Raw genomic sequence first — 12,326 nt, 5'->3', positions numbered from 1 at the left:
AAACATACACAAATAGACCAATTATGTAAGTTTATTACAATAGAACTGTTTTAATTAGTTAAAATCAACCTACAATAATCTCATTAATTGCCAACAAACCATGATAGTTACTTTTACAGTGCTGCTATTTCCTTTGCCAACTTTGTTGTGTCTGCAGCCTAAATATTGTTGCTGTTAAAAGGACTCAAAACTAGTTTCTCCTGCTGGAGAAATGAACAGTCTGTATTTAATTGAATGAGACAGGGTTGTCGAACACATTTGGAGACCAAAAGACCAAACCGTGTTATTAGTTTAACTTTGAGCTCAGAGGATCAAGTGACAAAGACCTAAAGTGCTATGAGGATTCCAACCCTGACTGATGCTCATGTCGCTCCCTTTAAGTGTCTCTGTTTTGAAAAGATTTATTAAAAAAAATAAAAAATGGCAAAAGCACATGTCATCATCAACAATTTACAAATTCTTGGAGCCAAATAGTCAGCCTCCTTGGTTAATCTGTACATTAAATCCTCTCCCTGCGTTATTTAAATCTAGAACAGGAAGTGATGAGCCGTACTCTGTGGAATGTGCAAGCATGGTATAAATGCCCTGTTTGACATTGTTACTCTACTAAAGTTAGACCTTTAAGAATATTTAAATGCTTCCTGTTGATCTCACCCAGGTATGATGCTGAGAAGGCCCGGGCTTCAGCGCAAGCTCAGACTGAGGCTCAGTCCAAAATCCAGGAAGAAATTTCCAGGATCCTGTCTGTGGAGCGAGCGCTAACCCAAGACAGCCTCCAGCAAGCTATCATTAGGGAGAGGATCAGCGGTGAAGATGAGAAGCATCGTGCTCAGCTACTGGTAAGTGTACTCTTTCTGATGTATTGAGGAGCAGCTAAAGCGAACTTGACGTTTTAGCTGCTGCACTGTATTTTTTTTATGTGCTTATGAGTATAGATTTTGTTAGGTGTAGGGGAGAGGGGTCGTCGTGATGGAAATGGGTTTGTGCAACTTCGATTTCTGTTCCGAATGAATTCAAACACTGTGTGAAGAGGTTTTTATTGAAATGATTTCTGCCACATGCTGCTTTGCAAATACTTTCTTATTTTTGTTTAAGAGCAACGATTGCAATTATTTTTTTAAATTGATTGTGGTTATTATCTGCCGTTCTCACAAACTTCTTACAATAGTTTGTCCCATTCCTCCTGACAGGCATGCTGTAAATGAATCAGTTTTTTGTTTTTTTTTACATCTTAGCAACACCGGCCACAAATTGTCTTTGAGACTGATATGATGGCTTTCCAAAAACAATAATTTAGTTGCCCTCTTTGTAACTAAATTGGTATGCATAAGTCAGCTTCAGTATGGTGCTCCAACACTGAGTTAATAAAGGTAAAGAAAGCTAATATGACAAAGCATCATCTAAACGGGCTCTAGCTTTATCCCTTGTTTCTGAACATGTATTCGACTTGACACACTTGCTGACAATCTTTATATCCAAAGTTGTTTAAGTAACCTCTTTTCATATTCGTTCTGCATTTTTAACAAATCAATTTTTTACACAATTTAGTGAAGTGTCGTTATGCTGAGTCCAGACAAAACTTAAGAATCTGTTCTTGAATCCCATTCAAATTAATAACAAATGTTAAAGTGCTGCTCCCTGCAGTTCTTTAATCTGCACCCAGAGCTGTTAGTAAACACCTGCATGCTGCTGGCAGAGCAGGTCACATGACTATCAATGGGGACCTCATAGTAAAGCGGGATTCTGAGCAGAAAACTCAGAATCGATCAATAAAATAATGTGCAAAACTGAAATACAGTTTTAAAAGCGGTGCAAAAACATAAATAAAATAATTCTCTGGCAGTCTTGTTGGGGTCGCAGCTGACAAAACCTCAGACTAAACACCAGCAGCAATGGAGTTTTTTCAGGGTCTTACCAGTTGTTTGAGAATGCAGTGATTGGGAGCCTGAGCCGATACCTGGGATCGATTAGCACATCCCTAATTTCTGATATGTTGACACATTTGTTATCATAATAATACATGGTTATAAACATGTTTCCATGTTAACTTAGTAGGGTTGTCAAATATCACATATCTGTATATTTCATTTCCAGTTAATCTTTATTTGACAGGGACAATGCAAACCAACATAGTGACAAAACAAAGCATGTCACTGAAGTGCTGCATATAAAGTTTATAGCTAATGCTCATTTTCAACTCCTTTCCCTGGTTGGACTTTTATATAAAAATAGAATTGACATATTACAATACAAAATAAAAACATGATCAAATTGTAAAACATGTATATCATACACAACTCTTACCAACTTACAATAATTAAAAATGAGTACAGTTTTGGTTTGTCTTTAACCAGTTTTTAAGTCTTGTAAAAATACATAAAACACATAAAATATAATCGAGGCAAAACATTATTTGCACAAAAATCAATACAAACCTATTTGCATTTGCACAAATTGGAGCACTTCTCCTTGGCAGCAGTGCTGGAATACCAAAGACACTCAGCTACAACCCTCTCTGCATCCGCTCACCTGACCAAAACAACGAGCTACTGCTGCAAGCTTTAAACTTTGCTCACACGTTGAGTACATCCCAAACAAGAAAACCTGCAACTCCCTTTAGCTGACGAGGCAAACACAGCAGCACTTTTTCTGAGGAACTTTCCCTCTAAGGCAGATGGAAAGGGAGATAAATGAAATGCTGAAGGGTGCCAAATTAAAAAAAGATAAGATATTGCTTTATTCGGGCATGGCAGTGGCAAAGACACATAAAGAGTTACACACAATTTTTAGTAATGAAGAAAACAAGCTAATCATGTCTAAAGTTAACTCTAAAGCAACAGAGAAGGAGCTTATCAGAAAGGCCAATATAAAAAGGTAAAAATAAACACCAGAGTCTATTATTATCAATAATTGCACAATTATTGATAATATGGCAAACTCAGGTAGAAAAGATGAAATATATAATATAGTTAAACTGTGGAAAAAGCGATGTAGAAAGCCCAGCCTATTTACTGTACAATATGAGATAATATGCATGATAGTACAGCAGCATCTCGGAGTAGCTAAGGCGTGTGCAAGTGTACCTTAGCATCTCAGAGACGGTGTAAACGATTCATGATCAGATCAAAACCCGTTGTCAGCCCAGTTCCCTGAGGTGCTCCTATGCTGCAGACCAACCTGTCAGAGACACAGCCCCATGTACTCACATGCTGCAGTGAGTAATCCAGTATCCACTGCGACCAGTGGCGGTCCACTCCTGACCGCTCCAGTTTGACCTTCAGGAGTGAACTAGGTATACTAAAGCTACCTGCTAGTGCTACAACACAGATCTCTGAAGAGCAACTCAAAACGGTTGGTAAATCTCTTGTATCTGACGGAGGAAAGCAGCAAACCTCCAGGATTAAATAACTAATGCCATTTGGTTAAAAATTTGTTTCACTGACACAGGCAGCCCAATGACGGGGTTCTGTCAGTCTGAGCTACCTTGTCGAGATGCGCTTCCCAGGAGCGCAATTCAGTACCATGCAATGCTCAGTTCTACTGTGGTACGAGCCATCACAGGAAAATGTTAACCAGCTTTGATGAATGAAGTCTCAGTTGGCTAATAAGTACAAAAAAAAGAATTACCCACCCACCCACCCCTAAATTACTTCTCCATTTAGTGGTAAAGCTACTTGAGGCTAATATGGCTGATAGTAACACATGTTATTGTGGAGCCAGACTGAATCTGACAAGTACAGCAGAAAAAAAGAAACTAGCAACATACTCTGCTGCTGTTGTTGATCACCAAAGATATTCTGTGCATTTTGTCTCCATACAGATCGGTGTACTGTTTTTTCTGCTTTATTTACAACTCTCAAACAGCACATTTATCCTATATTTGATTTTTAAAAACGAGACCAAATTCTCTTATTTGTATTTAGAAGTATTGCTAATAATAAAAAATAAATAAAAAATTGACAAAAGGATGGGTAAATGTGATGTTTGCATGTGTCCCATGCGTCTGCATCATGTTTGTATTGGTGCTATTGGGCGCTTCTCACTGTCAAAAGACTTGGATTAGAACTATTGTCAGTTAGACTGGCGTGAGCGTGAGTTTGAATAGTTTGCTCTCTTTGTGTCTGGTGTGTGATTGACGGCCTCTTGCCACAGTCAACCCTATCTGATCCTTTAAAAGATAAGCACTGGCACAGCTGATGGATGGATGGAAATCTGTGCTGCATTATGTAAAAGACTCGTTAATTGTGTGACCTTGACAGCAGAAACTCGCAGAGGAAAACGGACTTTGAAACAGGAGCGTGTTAATTTCACACTTGGACACAGTGCATCTGGAATGTATTTACAGCCTTTAATGTTTTCACAGTTTATGCTATAATGGATTCAGTTCATCTTTTCTCTCAAAACTTTACACATAACACATCTTAAAATGTTCCCATTTTGCCCCCAAAAAAAGAATACTAACAAGTCAAATATATACAGCTTTTTCCACGAAACTCAAAATTGAGCTCATGAGAATTAAGCTTCCTCTAATCGTCCTGTAGGTGTTTCAACAGCTTAATTTGAGTCAGCCTGTGGTAAATTTAGTTGAATGGGCAAGATTTAGAAACCCACTCTCCTGTCTGTATACGGTCCTGCTGTGATAGTGCAAGTCAGAGGAAAGAGAAAGCACCAAGTCACTCCAGAGCAAGATTGTCTTAAAGCACAAAATGGTACAGAAATATTTCTGATGCTTTAAAGATCCTAATTACCACAGTTATTCCGTGAATAGAGGTTTGACATCACCAGGTCTGTTCCTTACTCTGTTTAGAGAGGAGGACACTGCAACAATTCATCAATCAGGCCTTAAAGATGCTGTGGCCGGACGAAAGCCACTCCTGAGTATAAAAGGCATATGGCAGCTGTCTGAAGTTTGCCAAAAAGCACCAAAAGGATTCCGATACAAAGAGAATAAAAATTCTTTGGTCTGATGAGTCAAAGATTGACCTCATGGCATGACTAACAGGAAAACCCGACACTGCGTGTGACATGGCCAACACCATCCCTACAGCGAATCATCATGGTGGCATGTTGTTTTTATCTGTTCATGAATCTGTTTTTCAATGATTTGGCCATCTGGTTGGTGGCCATAAAGGGCCATATTAATGCATAAATCAAATGAAATGAATGGTCTGTCAGTATTTTAGGCTCTAAAGTGTTTGCTGTTAGCAGCCCTGCATGGTTAGAACTTTGACAAATGTTCGGTTTGTTGGGGTTCCCGGAAATCCGGAGCAATTCATAAAAATGCAGCAATTCATAAAAATGCTCCGACTTTGTTATATCTTGCTTCCAGAAATACACATACAGCAGCTGTTAGAGCTACATGTGTGAACTAAAGCTCAAAGGACTGTTACAGTTGATTGTAAACACCCTATATTAAGTAAATTTATCTGCTGCAGTTTGATACTGCAAATCAAAAGATAGTCCAAATCTGAGCCTGGCCATTCCTCGACTGTTATGAAGAATGTTCTCATTTTGCTCAGCTTGTGTCTTTATTTCCCATAAATTGCTCTCGTAAATAATTTGAGATGAGCATTCCCACCACTCGCTGGCAGTGCATTGTTTACTAAAGAAAACACATTTTCCCTAGAGTGTGGCTGCTGTTTACAGACCTATGCTATTGATTATATAGCTCATTTCACACGCTTATCGCAGTAATAGAAAAATGAATCATTTTGTTGAGATGGAGTAAGAGTGAAGCGTAAGCGTGATTTTCAACATCGGACAAGTGTATGATGAATCCCTCACATGGAACCGGACTCTGACTGAAAGAACAAACGATGTGAGAGTAGTGATGGAGGTAGAGCCAATGTTTGATACTCTCTTTTTTTCCCTTCTGTATCTGTAAAGAAACCAGTTTCAACTTTAGGGCTTACGTAGTTTGATTGCACCTAAATGAAGACCATGATAAGGAATTATAACAAAATTATATTTGCTTGGTCATGTGCCTTTAACTGGATCTATATTTTCATCAGATGAGACTGAGCCTCAGCGAACTCTTGGTCATTTTTGTGTTGAACAAAGCGTGAATATGCAGAAAAGCATCCCATGCTGTTAAGTATGTAGAACGGTGATGACTTTGGTCCATTACTCTTCCAATGTCCCAGGGAACCTTGATAGCACTAATGACATTATGAACTGATTATACTATATCAGTAAATAGAAAATGGGTCACCGTTGGGCCTTTAAACAGAGTAATGATCCAAAACAAATGGGCAAATCAACACAGAAATGGTTCAGCAAACCCAAACTCTTCTTGCCAGGTCCTTCAGTTCCCAGACCTAAATCTTATAGAAACTGTGGGGTGAGCTGTGGAGAAGGGACAGCTAATACACCCAGCCCTCTGGATGATCTAGAGAGATTGTGCTATGATGAGTGATTATCGATCACCCTCGTACCCTGAAGACTTGTGAAATACCTTAAGAAAAGACTAAGTGCTGTCCCATCAAGAAAAGGGGGTGTAGAACGCTTTAACTGTAGGGGCACCAAAAATTGTGCTGCAGGTGTTTTTAAGGTGCTTCTTCTTTTACCCTATTGAAAAATACTGGATTCAAAGTAGGATTTATCCAGATCAAGTTACTAGCATAAGATTCTTTTTATAGGCATTTTTACATCTTTACAAAGAGTACAACAAAGTTATCCATGTTTAGTTGCCATAAATATGGCTACCCCTGTATAAACTTTGAAGAATCGTAGAGTCTACGATTTTTCCAAAAGTTTCCCCCAAGTCCCTTTTTGAATAACTGCTTACATGTAAGACCCTCTTACCTGCTTTCTGCTCCTCAGTGGGATCGCATGAAAAAAAAAATCTCCCTAATCCACTCTGGTCTTATTTCTTTCTACTGAGGATACAGCGAGAGCAGCGGAGCTACAATGAATGGCTAACACCAAAGCTAACCGCTAAGCTAACCGGATACATAAACACTAGAATTGCGTATGTGCAGCCAGCAAGTGGAAACTAACAAGGAACGAGCACGCACACTGGCGTTACGTGAGCTTGTCAGAATAATTGGTGTGTGGAACAACCAGTAGATAAGGTGATACCCTGGAATTTGAGGGACAGAGGGGAGTGAGAGCAGAACAAAAACTATGACCAATCCCTGCTCTTTGATGCGAAGGGCAATGATTGGTCAGTCTTTACAGGCCTGCAGTGCCCACAGATAACAATTTTTAACCTATTTTTTTCTGAATACATAATGTATTTACTACTGTTAGGATGGAAGGACGATTTTACCCAGTATAACAAAAAGTGTTTCTGAACAGGATTACCAACTATAGCTTTAAACCATCACTCTTATATAATTGTTTGTTTCGTTTTTATTTAATTTTTTTGTGAGATTTGGCCAAATCCAGTAGTTAATTTCCCTTCCAGTTATTTTTCTCTGCTTCCTCACAATGGAAATAATGTAGCCGAAGAATTATTGTCACAGATTTTTTTTTTTTTTCCTGTTTTAAGACGGGGCCCCACGCACTGAGTCTGTGTGATAATTTCTTCCATATGAGTGTTCTTTGGAGTGCTGAAGTTTTAATAGAATCCGACGGGTTATCAGTGGAGTTGCAGTGCGCTTTGCAGCACTCGTGTAATTGTCAAGCCAGACGCTTCCACACAGCCAATGTTCTTTTCAACTGGAAATTGACTTTTTCTGCGTTCTTTAAAGACAGCCTCTCACCCAAGACGTCTCCCACTCTTTGTCATTTCTCTCTGTGTTCGTCAAACTCCAGGATTGCCTGCTAAGCAGAGTGAACTCATTTCTGATGGAACATAAAACATGTTTGTCTTTTGTGTGTCTCTGTATGTGTATGTCTGCTGCATTACATTATTTCTGCCCCTTTTGTGTTTTAGTGTGAGACTTTTTTTTACTGAAAAGGAGCATAAAAACTAACTTCCTATATACTTTAAATTTAAACCTATAAATTTTTACCTCTGTGTTTAGTTTTACATGAGCTGCTTTTAACAATCCCGCTTATGGAGAACAAAGCCACTTCTGTACAGAACATGCAACAACTTAAATACACATTACTGTAAGACACAAGCTATCAGAACCCTTTTTTTACCCTGCAAACCTGTTCCAAGTTAATCGATTATCCTAAAACAATTACCTAATCATAAATATTTTCAGCTTTAAGATCAACTTAAATTTTTTTTTTTAGAGAAAACCCTACAAAGTTTTGTTGGAATAATCGACTTAGGGTTCTCGCTAGAGCATTTCAGGGTAATGGGCCGGTTCGCTTAAAATTTGCAAAATTACACTTAAAATAGATCGTTACGCTATTTTTTTACTGAGCGTAATGATCAGTATGACATAGATGTTTGAGGGTCAGTAAAGCTCTTGAACGTACATTTTTTAAACCTATCGGGCAATATAAGCTAACGCTAGCTGTTAGCTTAACGAACAGCCCCCGTAGAGCTACTACACAATGCTCTTCTAAGTGAATACAGCCAGAGAATCAGCGAAACGACACACCAGCCGCTCCAATTTTACTCCGAGTCTTCAACAGGTGGTTGAGACTTGGACACAGTTGGATGTTTGAACAGGATAATAGGTCCCAAACACACACCCCAGACCAGTTTTTGAATAGGCCAGGAAACCAACAGATTTTAAATGATTGAATTGAACTTAATTAGCTTGAATGTATTATTTGGAAATGTTGTGGATTACAGATAAACCCTATGCATTGTGCTTCTGAGTTTTTGATTTTAAAATTCATTAAAGGGTTTCTGTTTGTGCAATCATTCCAACCTGGAAAAAAGCAATAATTCAAAGAAATCAATATTTAATGACATTCAGGCCCATGAGTGTATATAAACTTCACCCGAATTAAACGTGTTTATTATTAATGGTTAAAGAAATCCATCTAAACAGACAGAGCTGTCTTATGGCAGCTATGTTGTGTTCCTCTTTCAGCGTGTATTGATTTGTTCCGCTCATTAAGATGCAGGTCACGGTGACAGGTAGGACCCCATACGTTCCCTCCTTCTTCCCTCACAATGAGAGCATAGCTATGAGCGGTTATGCCTCCCCACGCTCACCTATAATGGCCTTAACCTCCGCTGCCACAGCCACACCAATTACAGTGACATCCATCCTAGAGATTTGCCTCGAGACACTGGCGTAGACCAAGGTTGGTTATCATTTGTTTTATTGATCTGTTGTGGTTATTCACATTAAAATTCTAATCTCCTCTTAGTGTGTTGCAGATCCAGACATCACTGCCATCAAATGCTTTTTTTTAGATGTTGATTGAAATAAAAAGTTTGTATTGAATTGAGGAAAATCCAGGGCACCTAAGGAGATAAACCCAGCAGTTTAATTTCTTTGGTAAACTTTGTCTTTAACATTTCATCAGAAAATGGCAGTAAACTGTGATTGTGTTCTCTTAAATCCCAAGAGCTTGCATGCTTGTTTTTGTTTTCTATAGGTATTTATTTTTTCTGTCAGCTCAATAGGTTGTGCTGGATGTTTCCATCCAGGAAAAATGGAGTACTCTCAGTAACACTAATTATATAAAGATTGCATACATGTTTAACGATTGAGTTCCATGCGAGCCAGGGTGCTAGTTGCTTATTGCCTCCCCAGTAGGACTGCTTTCCTCTCAGTCATCCCCTTCTTTGTTCAGTTGACTGGCAGCCGCCAGCCAACAAGTCTACCGGTAATTGAAACTTCACACCATTGTAGGCAGGGCTGTTTGTTGTCGTCGTTGGTAGTGTTGGGTTTCTGACGTCCTGTTCTCTAAAGGGAAAACGTTTTGCGTCAGTGGCCACACATGTAAGGCAACTCGGGGGAGCAAAGCAAGGGAAACTGGAACAAAGGTGTTCAGCAAAAAAATGGGGTTTGTTAGAGACCTACAAAAGCCTACAAAAAAACGAAACAAAACATTTCCTTTGTTTTAATGTTTTTAGAAAAATGGTTTATTCAAAGGAAGCAATCTTTCGATTAATGCTAAAAAAGACAAACAAGCTTGAATAAAAGCATTTTCAGTTTTAAAATATGTTTTTGTGCTAAAAAATATATAAAAAAAGTATGTAATATTTTGTGGAAAAAAGTGCTTCAGTAAAGCTTTTTTAACATAAGAGTTAACTCAGAAATCTAACTTTTTAGAAAGTATTTGTTATTAGAAAAATACTTGTAGTTAAAAATAAATCTTTGAGAAAAAATATCTAAATATAATAATTTAGATTGAATAAAGCTTTATTAAAGTTATTACAAAGTTAGTACAAAGTTTTGTCTAATTTTGTTTAAAGGAAATGGGCTTGAATGAAAACATTTTTAACAGCATACTAGAACATGTAAAGTTTCACCATGGCTTAATTTTTTGTTAATATTTATAGGTTTTTGTTTAAAGAATGAGAATTACTGTAGAAAAATGGGCATGGTGAGCGTTGTCAGGGAGAAAAAAAGCTTACTTATGTGACAGCAGCTTTGTTCATCTTAGGTTTACAAATGGATAATGAAGTAGAAATGTTAAAATATAACAACACATCATTGCATTGTTTTGTCTTTTGTTTGCTTGGCACTCTGAGCAAGATCTCATGCCTCATTTTTAAGTTTACATGTTGAAAAAAAGTTCATTAACTGGGACATTTAATTAATTGCAAAGACAACAATAATTTCCCTTGAATACACAGTCAAAAACATGTATTTAAATGAATGCTCTAGTCGTTAATGTGTTGACATTTGATATGTTTTGACTTATACACACACATACACACAATATGCACACACACGTCATCTCTTATTCACAGTCTACATCCATCTGTCAGTCCACACATCTTTATTTTAATGAAATCACAGACCTCTGCCATTCTCTCTTTTTATTTTCAACAATTCCTCTCCCCACAGAGCCACACTGGTCCATTGTTTAATCAATCACTGGTCATAACATCTCACCCAGAAACAGGGATCTAACCTTCAGGCAGACTTTTCAATCAAACCCAAAGTCATCAATCTTGCCTTACTCCAAACATTGGTCTGGGTGGAGGAATTGTTTTGTCTACTACTGGTAACTCGTTCAAAACAGTTAAATAGTGCATTTACTTAATTCTTCTGGCAGCTTATGTCCAGTTTTTTGTTTAGCAAAACTCCACTGCATTGTAATGTGCACATTTATTCAGGCTGGCCTCCTTAAATTAGTTTGGACTTCATGTAAATTGTACATAACTCTGGTCTAACACTCAGTATGAGACTGAACAGTCAAGCCTTGAGCCTAAGTAATTCTTAGTTGACAATGTTGTTCTTGTTTGAGTAACTTCAGAGACTCCAAGGCAATATCAAACTTTGAAATATGCATAACCAATCAGCTGTTCTATCATCATAGCTAACCCTTTACCCAGTCCTCACCAAAGGATTCACTCTGACATAGTTTCACCTCAATGTCAAATTCAAAATATTCTGTCCAGTTGTACAAAATATCTCTTGGATATGATTTTAAACCTTTGTTCAAAAGCATGGACTCCATGCAGACTGTGGATGCAGACAGCATGAAACTCAATTAGCAAGCAGGAAAAAACAGGAATCAATCAATCAGTCAGTCAATCAATCAATCATTTAAAGTGTATGCATATGCATCTGACCCAATCTGTATAATATAACTGAATTTGACTTTGTAAAGTTCCTTGAGATGACATGTTTCATGAATTGGCGCTATATAAATAAAATTGAATTAAATTTAATATAGCACTTTTCAGCAATCCAGACAGTGCTCAAAAGTGGTTTATATTTTGAGGAAATTTTTTAGGTTTTTATATAACTGGACTATATATATATATATATATATATATATATATATATATATATATATATATATATATATATATATATATATATATATATATATATATATATTAGTGCTGTCAAACGATTAAAAATTTTAATCGCGATTAATCGCATAATGTCGATAGTTAACTCGAGATTAATCGCATATTTTGTCCTTTTATTTCTGAAAGTGTAATAGCCTGTTTGGGCATTTTAATGTGCAATTTTGCAATAAATGACACTAATAAAATACATGCTTGTACAAAACATATTTTTACGTTATTTTTCAAGCACTTTTCAGAATTGGAATGAAAACATCCTGGTGCCAAAACTCTGATAATGGCTAAATGACTAATCATGACGCCCTGATGTTTACACAATGTGTAAATAAATTTGTAAATAAATACCTGTTTTCAAACCGATATATTTTTTTGCCTCTTAAACAAAGATAGACATGGTATTATGCATAAACATATAAATTAATAAAAATTGTGCATTTCAATAAAGTCATAAGTTTTGTTCATTTCTTCACTCTCT

The 12,326-nt window shown here is 37.2% G+C and overlaps 1 protein-coding gene across 4 annotated transcripts in view; it reads left to right on the top strand.

The window, feature by feature from the left end:
* chchd3a (coiled-coil-helix-coiled-coil-helix domain containing 3a) overlaps positions 1-12,326 on the top strand; it is a 101,672-nt gene that overhangs the window by 29,043 nt on the left and 60,303 nt on the right. For all 4 annotated transcript variants that reach the window (XM_036148978.1, XM_036148976.1, XM_036148977.1 and 1 more), the window contains exon 4: positions 659-839. In XM_036148978.1, coding sequence (XP_036004871.1) covers positions 659-839 — 181 coding nt within the window. The remainder of the gene's footprint in view (positions 1-658; positions 840-12,326) is intronic.

This window comes from Fundulus heteroclitus, chromosome 17, assembly GCF_011125445.2.
Source record: "Fundulus heteroclitus isolate FHET01 chromosome 17, MU-UCD_Fhet_4.1, whole genome shotgun sequence".
Lineage (NCBI taxonomy): Eukaryota > Metazoa > Chordata > Actinopteri > Cyprinodontiformes > Fundulidae > Fundulus > Fundulus heteroclitus.
This window is presented reverse-complemented; position numbering and strand designations above follow the sequence as displayed.